This window comes from Pseudochaenichthys georgianus, chromosome 15 (assembly GCF_902827115.2).
Source record: "Pseudochaenichthys georgianus chromosome 15, fPseGeo1.2, whole genome shotgun sequence".
Lineage (NCBI taxonomy): Eukaryota > Metazoa > Chordata > Actinopteri > Perciformes > Channichthyidae > Pseudochaenichthys > Pseudochaenichthys georgianus.
In genome coordinates this window covers 8,005,546-8,027,819 of record NC_047517.1, presented here as the reverse complement: position 1 = coordinate 8,027,819, position 22,274 = coordinate 8,005,546, and the positions used below count along the sequence as shown (strand labels likewise).

At 43.5% G+C, this 22,274-nt stretch overlaps 1 protein-coding gene across 3 annotated transcripts in view; it reads left to right on the top strand.

The window, feature by feature from the left end:
- The window catches only part of hs3st1l1 (heparan sulfate (glucosamine) 3-O-sulfotransferase 1-like1), a 42,945-nt gene extending 39,461 nt beyond the window's left edge, over positions 1-3,484 (top strand). For all 3 annotated transcript variants that reach the window (XM_034101217.1, XM_034101219.1, XM_034101218.2), the window contains exon 2: positions 1,985-3,484. In XM_034101217.1, coding sequence (XP_033957108.1) covers positions 2,162-3,103 — 942 coding nt within the window. In that variant the 5' untranslated portion in view covers positions 1,985-2,161 and the 3' untranslated portion in view covers positions 3,104-3,484. The remainder of the gene's footprint in view (positions 1-1,984) is intronic.
- Positions 3,485-22,274: the final 18,790 nt, after the last annotated feature.

Sequence of the window (22,274 nt, the reverse complement as noted above, 5' to 3'; positions counted from 1 at the left end):
CGTATCAAGCAAGCAGCAGCGACGTAGAGGTAGCTGCAGCAATAGCAGCAGCAAGCGATGCATGGAGAGAGATCTGGCAGGTTAAATAGAGCGGCATATTAAGGAGACTCTGTTTGGTTGGTTGTAGAGCGGCAAGGGGGCGTTATGTATGAATGCAGCATAAGTGCTCGAGTTGACTGCCTGAACTAGCTCGCACGCTTCGCCCCATATATGTATATACCCAGTAGTGATGGTGAATTGCTGCCACCTGTTACTTTAAAGGCCCTGACACACCAAGCAGTCACCAGAGGACTAGCCGACGCTGAAGTCGGCTGTTGCCTGGCCGTGTTCTCCTGCGTTTTGGCCATGTGTCGCACGGGAACACACCGCACCGACTTCAGTGCGTGAGTGGCAATAACTCTCCTTACCAGCAGGCGGCGGTAGTAGTGTGTATTCGTCATTCAAAAGAGGCAACAACCGGAAGACAGAGAAGAAGAAGAGTATCTTTTCTCCGTAATATCATACAGAGCTGGCCTCTCCTGGATCAAGGTGATGAGCAGGTCTTCGTTTGCATCATTCCAGATCGCCATGATGAGATGAAAATGAATAGCAGTCTGTGTGTGCCTTCTTAAATCGTTTGTTTACGTCCCTCACTTCCGCTTCGCTTCTCATGCACTGATTTGCTAGCTGAACAGCCAATCAGAGTGATTATTTGGTCCGACTGCCAGACCCGATGCATGGCCGATTCAACATGTTGAATCGGCCATGCATCGGGTCTGGCAGTCCAAATAAGGCGTGTCACGGTCGACGGTGCGGGACACACCAACCTGACTACGGCGCCGCGAATGCCCGACAGCCTCTGACGGCCTCTGACTCCCAAAATCGGGTTGGTGTGTCAGGGCCTTAAGACATCGCCAACAGCATTTAGAATGCAATAAAAGAAGGCAAATATTAAAACATTTAACAGCCATTGTAATTCAACTTTAAAACAACAGGACTGCAAATGTAGTTTACTAAGGGCTCTTTAGCAACATTCTATGTCTAATGTAATGCTCTAAAGCAGGGGTGTCAAACTCAATTTCATCGTGGGTCACATTTGCATAAAGGTTGCACTCAAAGGGCCGGTTGTAACTATATAAATATATAATATATATATAAAATAATGTGTTATATTACATTATTGCCTCTGAATTGGATTAGTATCGGATAGGATAGTAACTTAGTCATTAACTACGTCTGAAAGCAGAAGTCTCTTCAGTGTGCATGTCACAAAACGAGATGCATTGTGGGACATGTAGTTTATGGGCAACCTACTTCTGTAAAGTGGCATGTAACCATATAATAAACGTATTATATTCTTTGCAAGCTCTTGCGGGGCCACATAAAATGAAGTCGCGGGCCGGATTTGGCCCCCGGGCCTTGAGTTTGACACCCCTGCTCTAAAGCCTTCTCTACATGTTTGCTGACTTGTATTGCCCTAGTATTGATCTTTCTTGGCACGTAATGGAAATCAAAGTCACTAAGAAATGAGAAGTCATCTGATTCCCAGCAATAAATGTGTCTTTATAAGTCTCTCCGAAGGCCTTGATGTCGATGCTCCAGAGGGGTATCGATTAAAATGTGGGTTTTGACCCGGTAAAGGAAAACAGAGCGCCCTGTTCTTCTGGCCTCCAGCCATACTCGCATATCTCAGACACTTCTCTAACAAGGTGTCTGCCTAAATGTTATCCAACCAGGGAAATTACACTATCAATTGAAAGTGACTATATAGAGTTAGAGGAGAAAGCCGATTGGAATATGAAAAGAGACTGAGAGAAAGATGAATTGAGATGATCCTTTTGAGATGATACACTTTTAACAGACATGGATTGTATTTAGGGCTGGATGGCTTTTTCAGGGGAATGAGGAAAGTGCCATTCCAGTATAATACAGACATTCATTCTGCTTTATATGGCTGAAATCTGAAAGCCTTTTCTTCTCTTTTCTCTTTTGTTCTTCCTTACAGATGTGCGGTGGACTGCCGATGATTTCTCCTCCTCCTCCAGTAGAAATCCAATGGCTGACAAAGACGGCACTTCTCACTGCTCGTGTTATCACTGAGCTCGGAAAGACAGATCTGGTCCACGCCTAAACCATTGTCTCCGTTTGCTTCTGTCTCGTTTCCAATCTTCTTACCATCACCATGGCTTGTTTCCTGGCATCTGCCTTTCTTCTGGTTCTCCAGACGTATGCTGCCCCACCTGACTTTGTCCAGGATCGGTATGACATAACGCTGGACTCCGTGGACCTGGATCCTGGACTACCATTCAATATCTCTGCAGATGAACCCTCACACTCACCCCCAGGGACAAGTAAAAGAGCTCCACACAGTATCATTATCGGAGTACGCAAGGGCGGCACAAGAGCACTCTTGGAGATGCTAGACATACACCCTGAGGTCGCTGCTGCCGCCACGGAGGTGCACTTCTTCGACTGGGATGAGAACTATGCCAAGGGCTTTGAGTGGTACCGTGAGTTGATGCCATACTCGTACCCACAACAGATCACCGTGGAGAAGACTCCAGGTTACTTTACGTCGGCCCTCGCACCTGAACGCATCTGCGCCATGAACTCCTCCATAAAGCTGCTTCTGATATTGCGAGACCCGGCCGAGCGCGTCATATCCGACTACACCCAGGTGTACTTCAACCGGCTGGAGAACCACAAGCCGGTGCAAGCCATTGAGAACCTGCTGGTGCGCAACGGAGCGCTCAACATCCGCTACAAGGCCATTCAGAGGAGCCTGTACGATGTCCATATGCGTAACTGGCTGCGCTACTTCCCCCTGGAACAGATACACATCGTGGACGGGGACGCTCTGATCCGTGACCCCTTGCCCGAGCTTCAGAGAGTGGAGCACTTCCTCAACCTGCCCCCAAGGATAGTATCCTCCAACTTCTACTTCAACCAGACCAAGGGGTTTTACTGTATCCGGAGTGACGGTCGGGAGCGCTGTCTGCACGAGTCTAAGGGACGTCCTCACCCGGCGGTCAACAGCACCGTCCTCCAGCAGCTTCGCTCCTACCTGCAGGAGCACAACCGGACCTTCTTCAGGCTGGTGAGGCGCACCTTCGACTGGCAATAAGGGACCCTGATCAATCGGACCAAAGGGAGCCACCACTTTGTCCGTGATGAGGACAAAAAGGGGGCCTAAAGCACTTTACAGAACTGACATTCAAAACCCCTTTGAATCGCCTCTTAATAACTACTGTTGTGATCTTTGGTTTCCGCAGAGCAGTTCTATATTTACACGATTAGACAAACAACTATGAAAAGCTGTAACTAGAGGCGTGCGATGAAATGGAAGAAACTCAAAGCTTAATAACTCATTCTCTCTGTGCTGGAAGCATTTAAGTGATCACGTTGCAGCAAAAACTAGTTTATGGAACCGATTAACTTTTTTCCCCTTCTTTTTCTTGTTTGATAATCTCGTTCTTAATAATAAATGGTTCTGCTTTCAAATGTACCAGACAAGTGGCATGTTCTTTTTCTCCATTTCATTCTAGCTGTCAAAAGCCAATCTGCTCTTACTTTTTGTTATTCCGGGAATATACTAAGCCAGGCAGAGGCATTAGAATAAGCCTTTGATTTGCTGTTGTGGCAGGTAGACATTAAAGCAAGGAAATAGGTACCCTGCAGCAGCGCTTTAGTAGTACAAGAATCACTAATGGCTTTGGACATTGAAGGTAGCCTGCGCCTGCAGCTAAATAAGTCAAACCTCTACAGTCAGCAAGCTCCAATGAGGGGAATGCATTTTGCCGCTGCTCTGCAAAAACGTTTTCGCAGGTGTTAAATGTAGTCATTAAATCATATGCTTGTAAAACATTTACAGATTTCCGTGTAAATGTTGTTCACACATATGATCTCTTTGCTGATTTGGATGCAGTTTTCCCAGAAACGGCCTGTCATCCCGTCCACAACAGATAGATATGGGTCATGTTTCTTTCATTGATTGGGCTTTAAACAGCAGCCAAAGCTACAGCTCCACTGGGATCTGATATTCATGCGATCCGCCGCTCTGTCTGCTGGAATAAGCACTATAACTCTCCTGAGGCGAGTAGTCGCTGACGCTACATTGGATCTGTATCAGGAACAGATACTGGGGGGGGGGATATAGCTGTGGGCTACATAGGAATACTTTGAATATTTATATAAATAGTGTAGTGACCTGGGGTGTTACATTATAATTAGGAATGCGTGATTTTCCTGTATGTACACACGTTCTGATTAATGCCCAGGCTTGGGAAGAAACAGATTACATGTAACGGGATTACGTCATCAGGATACGAAAAAAAGGTTACTGTATTCCCTTACAGTTACATTAAGAAAAGCGTAATCAGATTAATTTTTCATTTTTAAAAGACTTTTTTTATGTTTAATTAATGTATTAAAGTAAATCGGCACTTGTTAACTATTTTAGGCTTATCCTACAAGAGGACACATTTCTGATCCTAAATATCTTCTTTTCTAAGGTCACATTATTATTTTGTCCTAAATAATACACATACATTAAAAACATATGTATCTGTCTTTTCTCTTTTATTTATTTGCTTTGCATTTGATATTGAGGTTATCCAAAACAGAACATAATCAGGTCAAGTTGCTTTTATATTGTGATCTTTAGATTAGGTAACAGATGACATTATTAAAGTAACCCTGGTGATGAGAATCCCTTATAACTCATCTCTCAGGGACGTGTCTCCCTTCTGCTCACCAGGGGGCACATGGTCTCAGGAGTAGCTCATGGGGGAACAGTGTGAGGATGTGTGGGCCAGACAGGCTCTTCCTAGCCTCTCCTCTGTGGTGCAGTCAGGGTGAGGGCCTGTGACAGTTACCTCCTGACCCTGCCTGACGCCTGTCTGCTCCGGTATGTATCAGCGAGCCGCTCATCCGGAAGAGAGCGACTCGGCACAGGCAGCCATGCTCCACTGCTACAACCCACACACACACACACACACACACACACACACACACACACACACACACACACACACACACACACACACACACACACACACACACACACACACACACACACACACACACACACACACACACACACACACACACACACACACACACACACACACACACACACACACACACACACACACACACACACACACACACACACACACACACACACACACACACATTACCGATTGCTCCCAAGGTGTTACATTGGCGCAGCACAGTGTTGCTATTAAGCAGGTGGGAAGGAAGGACAGAAGGGCATGTTTTGCTTACATGAGCAAATCCCCATTTAGAGCCTTTATTTATCTGAGGCAAAGTTGACTGAGTATGCTTGCTGTTCTCAGATGCACTGCAGCTCACAGTCATGTTGGACTCGTAGGAATTGAACTGAGCAACGGGTTGTTTAAGGCTAAGGATATTTTTTATCAGCACAATGCCTGGAGCTTATAACATTGCAAACAATGCAATGATATGACTCATAAAGTTCTACAGGCCTTTTTGTTGAAGGGACTTGTTGATACAATGCTAAAAATGAAGCTGCCACAGTGTATGTTTGCTTGTGTTATTCTAAATGTGGTAACACAATGGCTTCTGGTGCTAGTTTTCAACAAAAGTGTACACACACATGTTGCTTATGAGGCTGTGGCTATATAAGCAAGATGACTTACTAATGCTGGACCAGGTTCACCATTTTGGTTTATTCATGTTTACTGTACATTTGAGGCGGATAGGATGTTTTTCACAAATATATACAAAGTGTTTGGACACATTGCATTCTATCCGTCTAAAGATGGCCCTATATGGAAGGTGAGAGGATAACCACAACTGGTACATGTCAGGGGATATACATTTCAGAACCACATTTCATGGAAAGCACAGTTTAGTTGAAAATAGCCTTTTATGCGACAAATGTCAACCTGACTTCAACCAAAAGTAGTAGGGTTCAACCTCTGGGGACTACATATGTCAAATGTATAACATGTCACAACTATACATCAAAACAAATGGTGAACCAACCAAAAACAAGTCATATTTTATAAACCCAAGCCAGTATTATCTTCGTCATTTTTTTCAAGTACCCTTTTTAGAAGCGTGTTGCGTGTTGGGAATTTTATCCAGCAACCATCTGGTTACCCAGTCTGCCTCTGAAATCTGAGGCAGAGAACAGCTGAAATAAAGCACTATTAATAAAAACGACAATGTGTTGTGATTTCTTATTGGCCGACAGGGCTTTGACTTATTTTTGTTATTCAGAAAACACACATGTTTCTTTGCTTCTGATGTGCTATGGTGCAAGGCAAGTCATTTAAAACACTTGACACTAACACGTTGCTTTAACTAATGGCTACTGTTGAGTGAATCACTTATCACTGCATGTCTTTGATAACTGCCAACCCGGGCGTAATTAAAGGTTTGAGGGGTGGTCTAGAGCAATCTGCTGTATATGTGTTGGCTGCTCTTGTCATCCTAGACGCCTCTAATGATCTGTCTGGGATTGTGATTGATGAAGCACTTAGCATCGAATCAAAGCACAAGGAATGCTTGCTCCATGCTAAACTGTTTGCAAACTAACAGCCACTGTTTTTGCGTTATACAAGTCTATTACAGAAGTGTCCTTGATGGGAATTATTGACCTCTGTGTCAACATTGTATGCAGATCCTAATGTGCACAAGGAGTTGACTGACATGGCTGAGCAGCATTGGTGGAAGAAGTATTTAGATCCTTTAAGTAAAAGTACAAACACATTCATGTCAGAATTCTCTATTACAAGTCCTACAGTCAAGATCGTACTTTTACACACATATTATCAGCAAAATGTCAAAGTATAAGTACTCATTCTGCAGAAAAATTGCCTCCATATATGATGTATGATATATATTGTATTATTAGATTCTTAATATTTTTGCTTCAAGTAGAATTTTCCTGTTGTGGACAGTGTTTTGCTAAGAAAGATATTAATGTTTCTGACTTTATTTTTTTACTTTTTGCATAAATTGGATTATTTGACTTTATGTACCTCAATCTACGGTGGCTGACAAGTGCAAACGCAAATACATGGAAATAAAGAAACATGTTCCCCAACTTGATAAACATCCATAACATTGACTCAAAGCACTGTACACTCAACACGTGGAAAATTCAAAACATTACAAATAAAAGAAACGCTAAAAAAAATGTCACCAAAATTGGGTTGGCAAACTTTATATTTCCAGAAGGTCTACAATTGCAACGGCTCACTTCAAAATAAACGTGGATTTGCGTAAAAAAATAGTTTTTCGGGGTTCGGGTATTTTGTTTGATTTTAAACAAACAAAGTCTTGGCTTTCAGAATATGAAACTTTTATTTCCAAAATCACACGATAAATACATTTTTGAAGCTTGTAAAGGGAAGATGACAGCTCTCACTGGCCACTCACTCCTCCTCCCTCCGGCTGAAATTATGAATGTAAGGCGTATAGTAATCATAGATAACACGGCAGGGTCCGTTACAGTTTGTTTTCATCTGATTTCAAATAAACAAAGTCTTGGCTTTTAGAATATTAAACTTGTTTCGGCAAATTCAGATGATAAATACAACTTTGAAGCTTGTAACGGCATAATTACAAGCGGAGAACGGAGTAACTTGACGTCACAGCAGGCACAACAACAGCCGGTGTTTCTCGTGAGGGTTTTCCCCGGGAAACAAACACAATACACACAAATGCAAACACACGCACACACACACACACACACACACACACACACACACACACACACACACACACACACACACACACACACACACACACACACACACACACACACACACACACACACACACACACACACACACACACACACACACACACACTCGTGAGCTTCCCCCAGACCAGTAATCCAAACGAAAATATCTTCCCTCCGTAGTATTTTGATCATTTGCTTTGCTAATAATCAATCAGATCGATGGATTCCAGAGAAGAGGAAACTTTAAAGGCCTTTTTCTCAAAATGATGACTCCGTGAGTCATTATATAATGTGACATATTTTGCTTAATATTTGGAGTACAAAAACAATCCTGATATCATTACAAAGCTAGGAATCTCCTCTTTCCAACTGTGTATACAACTCAAAATGTGTCTCCGGGTCAATGCGACTGATTTCGATGGAGCAGGTCACATATGCAGCGTCTGCTTATGCATTAATACTAAATAAGCTATGCATGTTTCGCCAAGTTGGTAAACAATTCTAAATGCTGCGCATGTGTTGTCATGTAAGAGAAGATGTTTCTTCATTTGTATGTGTTTTTCGCACATTTGTGTTGGTATATTTGCATCGTCAGTGTCTTGGGGCGCTGTCGCTCATTTGCACCTGTCTGCCACCGTATTACAGCTATTTGAATGATTTAATATTTAGAAATACATTATGTTAACATTTTAATATTAATCTGTAAAGTTACACCATTTTCCATTTAAATGTAATGGATTAGAATTGTAAAGTAATAATAAATGGAAATACCCAAGTAAAGTACATTAAAATAGTACTTAAGGCGACACACCAAACCGATTTTGGCCATCGATGGGCGTCGACACGCCCTACTCAGATTACATTACATTACATTGCATTTAGCTGACGCTTTTATCCAAAGCAACTTACAATAAGTACATTCGACCAGGAAGACACAACCTTGAAGAAAACAGAATCATATAAGAACATCAGGTTTCATAGAGCCAAACATGTCAAGTGCTGCTCAACTGGCTATAGATAAGGCAGTCCTTTATTAGTATATAAGTGCTCTGTTAGCAGTTCTTTGTTAGTAATTCTATCGCTCGAGGTGGAGTCGAAAGAGATGAGTTTTCAGTCTGCGCCGGAAGGTGTGTAAGGGTGCAGCGAGTCGTTTGGCTGATGCAGAGCGTAGAGCACGCGCTGGGGTGTACAGTGTAACCATGTCCTGGATGTAGGAAGGGCCAGATCCATTCGCAGCATGGTACGCAAGTACCAGTGTCTTGAAGTGAATTCTAGCAGTTACCGGAAGCCAGTGAAGGGAGCGGAGGAGTGGCGTGGTGTGGGAAAATTTAGGAAGGTTGAAGACCAGACGAGCCGCTGCATTCTGGATGAGCTGCAGAGGTCCGATGGCACATGCCAACACACTCTCACTCCCTAAGTGTCCAATAGCGACGTTTGGTCAGTGTCCGTGGCGTCCAATTGTGACGCTCCTAGGCTCCTTCAGCGTCATAAAGGGACGCAAATAGCTTTCAACTGATTGCAATGTATTCCCATCTGCGTCGGGATTTGACGCTCATGGAAGCACGGCATTCGTTTATGTCGGCTGCCCTTAAAGGTAATGTGAGCATCCATTCCCAGGAGTAAAGGATGGAAGAAGACACTACACTACCCAGAATCCCCAGCTATCGTTTGGACTACACCATGTGCTCTTGACAAACCCGTGATAGTCCTCAAGCTCTGTGATTGGAGAGTGTGCTCCGAGGGTTAAGCCGATTCTCGAACAGCACTTGAAATGGGATGGAACCACGGCAGACTGTCCAAAACTGGATTTGAACGGGTCCACCGCGTCCCCCCTCCCCCACCCCGTCCCCAGAACTACACATGCTGGCTATTCTGTTTCGCAACATGTTCTCTATGGCACGTCTCTACTGGGAGTTGTAGTTTTAAAAGACGTTTTCGTATTTCCCATAATAAGAAGTTGCCAGTATTAAACTGTGTACATCCCTGGAGGTTTAGGGGATAGGAAACACTCACATTTAAAACATATAATTAATAAATGGTGCCCATTATGGGCAGTATTAATATATATACCCACATGCCAGCTAAGGTCAGAAGAGCTTTATTTAACAGCTGGTCTTATGTTTGTGACCCCTGTGATAACATTACATTACATTAATTGATAAGCCTGAAACATGCACTTGTCAAGGTTCAGAGGCACATTTTGAAAATATGGCAGTAGCCATCGATCAGCTTAAGATAAGATATACTTTATTGATCCCAAGTTGGAACATTTGCGTTACATCAGCATGTGTAACAGTTAAATATGCAGTTGTGTTTATTTGAAAATCATTTAGTATAATCACACAAATTCTGTGTTTTATATTCAACAATTCTGTGTTCTTTATTTATTGATTGTTCAATACCTGACAAGGCCGGAGATGAAATATCTACATACATCTTATAAGAGTATAATACATTATGTATAATATCAGTTAAAATAAGTGCTTCAACATAGTTAACATTGCTGGAGGTATGCACAAATATTGATAGATGTCTTGTAATGCACTGTTGAGGAACCTGCGACCCAAGTTTTTCATTCAGTGCAGAACTACACCATAGTTGTGTAGGCCTATATGATATGTCAATAAACCTTAGAACATCTTGAAATCTTGAAAGGGATGTGCAAAATAGTCATTATATACAGTCTTTAATTAACAATTAGTAGAGAATAACGAGTAATGAATATACTTTATAGGGATCGTATTAATATCTAATAATAAAAATATTGAAATTCAATAACATGCTTTAACCACCAGGTGTCCCTTTATATAATCTGTGCACCTTTATGGTGTAAATACAGCCTATCTACCAACTGGATCAAATATAAAAGTGAGCCGAATTAGTGTTGATACTGCAAGGAGACGTATTGTGTGAAAAGAAATGTAAGATGTTGTTTAATGGCTGATATATTTATGATCCACGTCACGTTATCAGTTCCTCATGTTTGTCTTCTCATCAGGGCTCTATAAATACAGAACTACGGCAGATATGTAATATGTAATGCAGCCGAACCGTGTATTACAATGCCGTTATGTGATGACTTTCAAAGAGAAAAGCAAGCACACTCGGAATAAGGTATTATTATTATTTTGGTCTGTTTCCGGTATTTGTTAATGACGATGTGCTCTGAGATGTGAGCCTGGAATTGCACAGGGGGGAAATAACGTATCTTTAGATGCGGATTTTGTTAAACTAATATGTTTAGGCTGTGGACCAACACTATACATTGACGGGGAAGGGGGTAGCAATAAAGATAACACCATTAAACAGTTACACAACATAACAGAAATAATATCGACAGCAGCGTCCCTAGCAACCACCTTGGTAACAATGAAAACGTCGCGATTTCCTGAAGTAATCTTCGTAATAACTAGCAAACTAAAGATCATGTACATCCACTGCACACATAATCTGAAATAACAACTCATATTTCTCGCATCAAATGACATCAAAACGCATTTTAATGGCCAAACTAACTTTAAAATAGGCATTTTACACCCAGAATAAAACGAAGTTCGGCATGTTTTCTTTTTCTGCAGGGAGAAATTTGAAGATCACGTGACATAGACGCCAGCCATCGGAATGAATGGTGAAAAAAACGGGGTTTGTCAAACAGAGCACATGGTGTAGGCCAAATGATAGCTGGGGATTCTGGGTAGTGTAGTGTCTTCTGCCATCCTTTACTCAGAAAACATATTTGTTTCTCCGAATCGAAGGGGAAAAATACAAAAGCATTGCACACAATTTAAACCAATCAATGTTGTGTAATTAACAAGGATAATCTGGTGTTTTTTAGTCGATGAGTAGTGCAGATATCACTGTAAAATCAATCGACAGTAAGAGGAGTACTTACTTCCGGGTGTAAAATGCTCCGTTATCCAATGGGAATGGATGCTCACATTGCCTTTAAGGGCAGCCGGCATAAACGAATGCCGTGCTTCCATGAGCGTCAAATCCCGACGCAGATGGGAATACATTGCAATCAGTTGAAAGCTATTTGCGTCCCTTTATGACGCTGAAGGAGCCTAGGAGCGTCACAATTGGACGCCACGGACACTGACCAAACGTCGCTATTGGACGCTTAGGGAGTGAGAGTGTGTTGTTTCGTCAGTGTCCGTGGCGTCCAATTGTGACTTTCGAGGGGGTAAAAAGGTTCGCATGAACCACTTTTAGTACCGGCTCTTTTTGGTGTGAACGCGATCATGAACTAAGTTCGCATGAACCTTTGTGGGAAAAGTACCGCAGTGTGAACGCGGCTTTTGAGGTATGAGGTGAGGAGGGAAAGTGCAGAGTCTGAAGTTCTTGGAGAGTGCGAAGGAGGATCTGATGGTTCACCGTGTCGAATGCAGCAGACAGGTCCAATAGGATGATGACAGAGGAGAGGGAGGCTGCTTTAGCAGTGTGCAGTTCCTCAGTGACAGCAATGAGAGCAGTTTCTGTGGAGTGACCTGCCTTGAAACCAGACTGGTGCGGATCCAGAAGGTTTTTCTGATGGAGATAACAGGAGAGTTGTTTAAAGACAGCGCGTTCAAGTGTTTTAGACAGGAACGGGAGGAGAGAGACAGGCCTGTAATTTATAACATCAGACGGGTTGAGAGTGGGTTTCTTTAGGAGCGGGTTTACTCTTGCCTCCTTGAGACCGTTTGGAAAGTGACCAGAAGTTAGAGAAGTGTTGATGAAATGGGTGAGAAACGGTAGAATATCAGGAGCGATAGTCTGAAGGAGGTTTTAAGGGATAGGGTCGAGAGGACAGGTGGTAGGGCGGGCAGAGGTAATGAGGGTAAGAACCTCACTTGGCGAGAGAGGGGAAAAGAGGTCAGTGTGTGGGTGAAAGGAGGGTCTGGTGACCCAGTGGTGAGTAGAGGTGAGTCAGAAAAAGAAGAGCGAATATCATCAACCTTTTTTTCAAAGTGGTTAACAAAGTCGCTTGACAGAAGTGAGGAGGGGGGAGGGGATTTGGGGGGGTCCAAGAGGGTGGAGAAGATGGAAAATAGTTTTTGGGGATTGGAATAGGAAGATTGGATCTTATCTTGAAAGAAAGTGCTTTTTGCCTGAGAGATCGAAGCAGAGACCCCCGACTGTTGCGACAGATTGGTGTGTCCTGCACGTCATGTCTTTTCAGCCGTGCCGACACCTTTGTCGAATTGGTGGGCAGTCGGCCAAAGGCTGGGGGCATAATAAATCACTCTGATTGGCTGTTCAGCTAGCGAATCAGTGCACGAGAAGCGAAACGGAAGTGAGGGATCCAAACAAACTATTAAGAAGGCAAATCTGAGATTTCATTTAACTCCAGCTCTCGACACAGGTTCGGGAAAGCCCCGTGTGCTTCTCGTTGTAGAGTGAAAATGGAACGCACACGATATTTGTTGTTTGTTTATATCTCACAGTCTGTTCTTCTTCTCTCGGTTATCACGCAGTCTGTCTTCCGGTTGTTGCCTCTTTTGAATGACGAATACACACTACCGCCGCCTGCTGGTAAGGAGAGTTATTGCCACTCACGCATGCGCAGTTCGTACGTGCTTCTTGGCCGTCGGCTGAAGTCTTTGCGGTATGTTCCAGTGCGACACATGGCCATGGCCAAGACGCAGAGACGTGAGGCGACACAACAGTCGGGGGTCCGTACCCCCGACTGTTGCGTCGCCTCACGTCTCTGCGTCTTGGCCATGGCCATGTGTCGCACTGGAACATATCCGTGTGAGTTCTTTGGTGTCAGATTTGTGTGTCCGGGCCTTTAGGCACAGTACGCTATCAACATGATTCAGTGGATCAAGCAATAAGATGCACGACTTACCTTATTTGATATGTTTAATTTCTGAACATCTGCAGTAGTTCTACATGTAATTCATTATAAACTGAAGGGATTACTCATTGTATAGGATTTCAAACATAACCTTATTGCCAACTGAATGAGAGCCTTTGTGTTTATTCCTCTATTAAATACTGTTCCACACAGCTGTGCACACAGGTGCGATCATCTGGATGATGTCTCTGAGCTTTCGAAAGCTTTTTCCAAAACATCAAGGTGGTTCCTTTGCAGGATAAAAAGAACACTGATTTTATTCCTGCAGCCAAGCAGCAGCGGGGTGTTTTCAGCTCTCTATTTTGGCTCAAATGCAAGGAGCCTTCAGGAAGCAATGCATACAATATATCCAACAATACCATCGACAAATCCAGCACACCGAAGCCTTTTACATCTTGTTTGATCATAAAGAAGGAACACACATCTACATACATCTAATGAGATCTGGGACCCGGAAACCGACATGTTTCCCAAAATACTCGTTGGATTATCACACACACAGAAGGCAGAAAAACATAAGAATCGTTCAGATAATTGTGTTTTTCGCACACATTTTACAAGTTCCTTGTTTTTCCCTGTGCTTTGTGATTACTTATTCATCTGTGTGTTGATTTATTTTTCATTGCCTCGGGTGCAGAGGGCATGTGTTTGATGTGCTCTCATGGCAGTCTTTACAAAAGGGGAAGGAAGGCTGCAGCTGCATTCAGGTCAAAGGGAGGAGAAAGAGCATTTTAAAAGCCTCTGATTAATCCTCTGAGGCTATGAAAAGAAAAGGATATTAAAAAAAAAGTTAGATCAGGGCTACGAATGCAGAGCTTATTGTAAACGTTTCTGTGCAGGCATGTGTGAGGGGGCCAACATGACTTGAGAGTTGACATCATGCTGTTCTGCAGGAGACAGCATGTCAATGGAGAGCACTCTGGAGATCCTTCTGCCCTATCATGTGAAAAGATGTCACATGAGCTTTATTTTTGCTTTCTCACTTACTCTAACCCTGAACATATTGCACTTACATACTTCAACTATGCAATATCTAATCTCCATACATGTTTCATTTTTTTTTTTTAAATGTATATAGTACCCTTTGTCTATATATTTCTATTTTCAGTGGATGGGTCTAGAACTAAAAACACAATCAGCAGCTGGTTGAGAAACTATAACAGTGTGTTATGTTCTCAACTGTAGCAACAGAATGTTCGACCTATAGAATTGTTATAATTGATTCCCTGGGGTCCGTAGTTTCTATGTAATGTTAAGAGAACCTGCACAAACATGATATCCGTGGTCTTGCTAGCCACAGACACCCGTCCTCTTTCTAAGTGTCACTTCACACTCAGCCCTGAGCTCCATATGTCTGAGTGCTGACACAGCATATAGACTCCGTGTCTGTTCTTCAGGCTCCCGTCACTTCTGTCCCTCGGCTTCTTTAATCCCTCAAACCTCCCCAGCAGCTCTTGTCTACTCAAATCAAGAGCTTGTGAGGCCGAGCCAGAAGGCATTGCACTCTGTATCCTTTGGGTATACAGAGTCCTTGCTTCTGATCCCTCTGCAGCTAAACAACAACAACAACAACAGTCTCAGTGCACATGGCAGAAAGCATCGCATTTCAACCCTCGCTTATAGCAGCCCCGGCCCCCAGGAGCCAAGTGTCAAACAATTGCTATTTCAAGCCTTGGCAGGAAAGGGCTAGAGGGACACGACAGAAGCGGGAAGGTCTCTCTGAACTCCCTTGAAGTCTGTCAGTCTTCTCTGCCTCGCTTCCTCCTCAGCTGGGATCCAGCTAGCGTGGGACGCTTAGCGTCTCTTTCCTTCATTCATCTTGTTCTTGACATCTCCAGCACTTCAGGGGGCCGGGTGACATTTTGACTCTGGTCATTTTTCAATGTCGGCCCCTCATCACTTCCCATTATTTCAAGCTCTCTCTCCATGAGCCCACTGGAAGGATGGATGGGGTTTACAAAATGACAAATTAAGGATGCTTCACAAGTGGCTCGGGCACCTTCTTATTGTGAACTCGCTTCAGCCCCTGTGTGTTGCTCCATTTACAGGCGAGTGCAGAGATGTGAAGATAAAGTGTGTTTAAAGGGAGAGCCCAGACTTCAGAGGGAACGATAACATCGGCTCAGTCCCCAACGAAGTCCTCTGCGAAGTGACCAACCTCCCCCTCGGGGTGCTTGATAATCCGCCAGTCTTGTGGCAGCTAAACCAGGTAAATAAGCCAAACGGAAGGACAGGAAGGAGAGAATAAAAAAGGGAATAAACAACTTCTAAGCATCACTTCTTGAAAAGAAATCCCCAAATTAGATTTCTTTTTGGAACACTGGCATCTGTTTCAGGCTTGTTGGTAAATAAAATATGATTCTTGGATATTTAGCACTTGCTAAGCAGTAGTCTGTGTTTACAGCACACAAAGCTCATTTTACATTAATCATAAACCTGGAATTGCTCCACTGCTTAATCAGAATGTACAGTAAATTGTCGAAAAGAGGGAGAGTTCATGTAAAATTATATTTAGTGTCATTTGAATTAGGTAAATCGCTACTTACTGAAACCTGCATGAGGCAAGATAGTCACCCCTGTCTTAATGCAAATGTATATGTATTTAATTATCCAGTTTGACTCTGTTTACAGCTACTATCAACCATCATCTGTTTTTTATTTCATCTATAAATCTGTAATCTATAAACGCCTATTTCCAATTCCCTTTTTGATATGTTTTTCTTCTTCTATTGCCTCAAAAGCTCAAAGAGTACAACAAAAGATACACCATTTAAAAAAATGAGTCAACACACAAGATCCATTTGAAGCCCCTCTCAAACCAATATACTGGTATAACGTTTGTTCATTTAGCCGTGTTTAGTTCTCTTTTTCATTTGTTAGCCATCAGGTCTTGTTATATGTTTCGTGTTTAGATTATATTCCATGTTTAGATTTAGTTTTTAAAGTTGAGTCATGTCTCAATGTTCACGTGTTATGTTAAACTTTAGTCCAGTCTCGTTATGCACTGTCTTTCATTGCACTTCCTGTTTTCATTTGTACTTCTTTTGTATCTTTCTGTCTTGTCTCAGAGCCCTTGACTTCCTGCAATTGTATGTTTTCCCGCCAATGAGATTGTCGGCCCCATCCATGATTGTTGCCACCTGTGTCCCATTAACTCTTGTATATTTAGTCCAGAGCCGTTTCTCAAAGTCGAGGACGCTTCCTTGGTAGGACATGTCCTTCCGAGTTAGGTCCTTCAGAAGCTAGACAAGAATCCTTCCTAGCATTCGGAGAACGAAGAATGGAACAGGCTAGCAAGTTTGCAGGTGTGCGTCATATGCAAGGCCCCGCCTTAAATTGACACTCAACTTTCTCCTTCTATTTGCAGCCTTGAACAAGTCCTGGAGGATAAGCAGCCATAAGGAAATCATAACATCACCATCACCAATCAATAATACAATTTGTATTCATATCATACTTGATGTCTGCAAACCTTTTCTACACATATTGGTGCATATTGTAGCATAAACCACAAATATCAACAAAAGAGGAAAAGTTTAAACAAGGTTCATTTTAATTCAATTTTAATTGAATTATTTATTTTGGTGCAAAACGCTCTAAGAGAGCAAAGAACCTTCCGGATCTTTCTCGGGCCTCTGCTGCTCTCCTCTCCTCTGCCTCTCTCTGATAGAGGATGTCCTCCCTTAAGACACTAAGGAAGGGATCCTCTCTCTCCGTCTTTTTCATTCCTCCGACTCTTCCTCTCTGTCTCTCCGTGTCCTCCTTGTCTTTTTCCTCCTCCTCATCCTCTCGCCCTCTCTGACCTTCCTGGGCAGTGCTTGGCCCTGTATTGTCCTCTTGGATGGAGGCAATCAAGCAGGGGGGCGAGACCGCCGCAGACTGCCCTAATGCCTCATCCATTAGGACAAACCAGGGCCAAGTCGCTGCCGTCGGCTTGCCGTCCTCAGTGCCCTTTCCTGAGGGTGGGACACTTGCATTCCTGAACAGTGAAGACCAAATGCATACATTACATATACACGCATTAATATATGAAAACATATTACATATTATCATGTCTATATAACCTCTCCCACCTTGTACTTGGTTTTCAGATTGTCCCATTTTTGTTTGGCTTGGGCGTGGGTTACCCTGCACTCAACCCCCATTTTTGCCAAAATTGTCCTATGTAAATGATAAGAAGGAGAAAGCAGCGATTAAATTACATCTTGAACTATACCTAAACAATCTCACTTGCTTCTCACTGATAACCATTGGCGACCGTATCCCTCCCGCCCGTGAAGAGGTGCCGGTGCTCAACACGGAGGTGTATAAATGCCTCCGTCTGTTCCTTAGTCCCTTGAGCAAACACCAGAAACAACAGCATGTATAATGCTGTGTGTAATTACTGAATACCAGGCCAAACACTCTGTTGCCTGTTTATTACAGAAACTGAGCTTAGCTGTAGTCCGGCAACAAACATGAATTTCCACTCTCTCGAACGGTTTCAACATAAACTGTGCCTGTTCGGACAGGAGGGACATTTATCACAGCTCGGTTATATTAGAACGTATGAATTTAGCCAGGTGTATGTAATAAACTAGCAACCTTTTGCACATGCTACTGCTCATAGGTTTTATATCGATGAGCTAGCGAACTTAAGTGAACACATGCATACTGACATCTATAATTAGCCAATAATTGCCTCACGATGTACCTAGGTCATTATAAACTTGCTTTACTTTCACGGAACACATTTATGGAGATAACAAATGTAACATATTTACCAACACATTTACTACGCCACTGAACATACTTACATTTACATGTGTACTGTTTGGATTCAGCCATTTTCCACCAAAGGTTTGGGAAATTGGTCCGTGCGCAAAGAATTGTGGGTCATTTAAGACTGCCAAGGATATGAGCAGCCGTGACATTTTCTGCAACGAAGGATTCAGTCCTCGGTAGATTTCCAAGGATCCTGTACATTGGAACAGTCCTTCGGTGGGATTCGATGACTTAGCATCCTTGAAATAGTGGCTCTGAAGGATCCTTCCTTGACATTGAGAAGCAGTCCTGGTCTCCCTTTGTCCTTTGCCAGTTTTTCTTGTGTCATGCCCTATCAAGAGCCAGCCTTTTTTCAAGCTGAGAACTTTTTGTTTGTTTGTACGAAGAGCTAAGGATAGTTAGTGTTGTATTTTTCCACTTTTGTGTCCAGTCGTTGCATTTGAGTCCCAGTCTTAGTGTCACATTCCTAACAGTAACACATGGCAACATGTTTATCTGGGGCTGTGGCTCAGTCTGTAGGTACTTAGTCTGGGAACTGAAGGGTCACCGGTTCACATCCTGATCTGACCAAAGAAAATATGGAGTGTGGACTGGGAGTTGGAAAAGTGCCAGTTCACCTGCTGAGGTACCCTTGAGCAAGGCAAAGGACGATAGTTACGGCTGTAACTACGGTTCTAGGAGTCCCGGATGACCGCCAGAGGCGGTGCTTTAAGCACTGGATATGTCCATTGCGCGCATGCGCAGCTCGAGTACCAATAACAACAAAGTCACCTGTGACCCACGTGACACCGGCTATATCAGCCGGTGTCGTCAGAGGATCTGTTCCCAGAATCTTCTCGCGAGCACACAATAATTCTGAGTGACAGGGAACTCTGGCGGTCATCCGGGACTCATAGAACCGTAGTTACAGCCGTAACTATCGTTCTATTTCGTCCCTACTGACCGCCAGAGGCGGTGCTTTAAGCACTGGATGACTTATACCAACAATGTCATGAAGAATCCAAGCCCTTGCTCACCACTGGAAGCAGCGGAGCTCGGCAAAAGGACCACGCCCAAAGAATGGGGAGTGGTGACATTGACCTGATGACCACTGGAGAATGTGCCAGAAGACGCCAGAAGACGCCCACGATGCCGCGGTGCAGATGGTCTCCAGGGGCACCCCTCTCAGGGCAGCCCAATATGTTGAGATGCTCCTTGTAGAGTGGCATCTCAGCCTGATGGCAGGGGGCGGCCACTGGCCCCGTAAGCCTGTGAGATGGTATCGACAACCCAGTGGGGCAGCCACTGGTTAGAGGGCATAACCTCCTTTAGTGCCGCCAGGGCAAAATCAAGAGTTGCTCCTCCTGCCGTATACAGTAAACATAAACGTATAACAGTACATGCAAGGTGTTAGCCAAGCGGCTGCTGCTAACAATCAAGCAACCAAGTCAGAACACAATGTTAAGACCAGATAATTAGCTTCTAAGAAAGAGAACAGCCCGCATAGAACCGTGCCTGGTTACAGTAGTAACCGCACATGCAGAGCACACAGCACCCGCAGTGAAGATGTTCTCTGCACAGGCTTGGAATTTCGTCATTTTAGGGGCAAAGCCATTTGGCCTTCCCGTTCACATTTTTTTTAAGGGCACAAAGGCCACATGACAGGGCACAAAGGCTGGTCAATCAACATGACTGAAAAGTGTAGCACTAACGTCAACACCAGTCGTTTTACAAACGGCTGAATAGCAATAGTGTTTCTTAAACGTATACGTTAAGTTCAGCCATAAACCACATAAGTCAGTCAGGGGTAGACAGTAAGGGTAAAATTGTATTGTCACTGGCCCCACCATTGTAACCACTGGCCCGGAGCATTCGTCCACCAAAAAAAGATCGCCTAATAATGAAGAAAATTAACACATTTGTTGCAATAATTTATGCACTAACTACATTACTACTTGTACTACAACATTTTAATCATCAGTTCTTCCTCATTTTCCTCAATTGTTCATATTTGGTTTATTAAAATAATGATATTGTGGTCATTGTTAAAAAATGTCTGCTATTATTATGAGTATTATTATTTGTATAATGCACTTTCTGCCTTCCTGTCATTAGGAGTTAGACATGTAATGGCTATGTAATTGATTTGATTAGAACCTTCATTAAACTACTGGGACATTTCGCCAATACCTTTATATTGTCTACTCTTCACTTACTTGTCAGCATAGGTCGGCATTGATGTAAAGAGCCGACAGAAGACCTTGTTTATACTGGCATCATATTGAGAGGTGCAGTGACGCGTCCTGAAACCAGGAAGTAAGCTGCTGGTTCCCTCCACAAAAAGCAATGGAATTTCTCCACAGGGTTTTGGAAAATAGCTGGAAATAAGGTCTGTGGAAAACAAACCTGTTTGATAAATGCACGTTTTGTTCAGCCGGATAATCTCCACATGTCTACCCTACTTTTATAATTGTCGAATCATAAATCTAATCGATAGATTGTAAAAGGGTTTTAGGACGCGGCACTGCAGCCAACTCCCTGTCACTCCTTTAACTCCTCCGGTGACTTTCTTTTATTTGAAGATTGTTTTTTGCACGGCGCTTGGCCGGTTACCGCTCGTATTAAAAACATTTTGGGGAATGGTTAGGTGGCGCGATAGTCTGTAGTGAAGAAGGAGCGCCCTCCCGCTCACGGGAGGCCATGGCCGTCGTGGCCGTCGTGAAATTCCCACCCTGTCTCTGCATATCATCCTAGTGCTAGGAGTCTAGTACTAGGAGCAGTAATACCACGATCTAGTGCTACTGCAATCAAACCCTATGCTACCGGGAGCGGGAGCACTGCCCTGAGTTAATAGTTAAGCTCAACAGCAAGGTGTTAGCCAAGCGGCTGCTGCTAACAATCAAGCGACCAAGTCAGAACACAAATGTTAAGACCAGATAATAGATTCTAAGAAATAGAAAGTACTTACCTTACTCTCTGCATCTAAACAAAAAACGGTTTAAAGTATGACACGCTGGGCTTTCCATAGTAAATTGCCAAAGCTGGGACTCAAATGCTAATGATATCTCGGGCACAACGCCACAAGCAGAACTTTCAAAAGAGCATAAGGGCAACTTTATGGGAGAGGAAGCGGGAACACTGTCGTCACCAGAAAGTCTAAGCCACAAAAAATAAGACGGTAATCAGGACAACTTGGCTGGGAGAGGGTGCGGGAACACAGCCATCACCAGCAACAAGCTGACACAACCTGTCTGTCGAGGCTCTGCACAGCCGGCGCAGCTCCCGGAGGACGCGTTAACGACCCGTAGCTCCGACTGTCAGTCACGAAGCTGCACGCGGCCAGCTGCTTACAGAGAAATCCCTCAGATCAAACGTTCAAACCTGAACACTGTAGGCTACAAAAACGTAGCCACGGTACCCTCGCGCAGCGAGAAGATGAAAGGAACAGATCCTCTGACGACACCGGCTGATATAGCCGGTGTCACGTGGGTCACAGGTGACTTTGTTGTTATTGGTACTCGAGCTGCGCATGCGCGCGATGGACATATCCAGTGCTAAAGCACCGCCTCTGGCGGTCAGTAGGGACGAAATAGAACCCCCAACTGCTCTGGGTGCCGGCTAACTCGCTGTCCCTTCACTCTGCCACTCTCCTGTCCTGCATGTGGTTCTGTTAGTGCATGTATATCAAGCCTGTGTGTGAGTGAAAAAAGTAATTTGAAAATAAATGACACTTAGCTAAAGGGAAAATACTCCCATCAATGGTATTTGTCAAAAAGATATGTGGTGTCAGGTGTGGTGTGAAATGTTCTCTGCCTGATGGAAAGGAAGTGTTAAAACTGTACAGAAAGCTAGAATAATGTTTAAAGTATGACTCCCAGTCTCTTGTGTGTCATAAAGTGCAACAGAGCAGCCAGGTTGTGCTGTGTGCAGTGTGTGACACTGCAGGGATTTTTGGGGCTATTGAAGTTCAAAAAG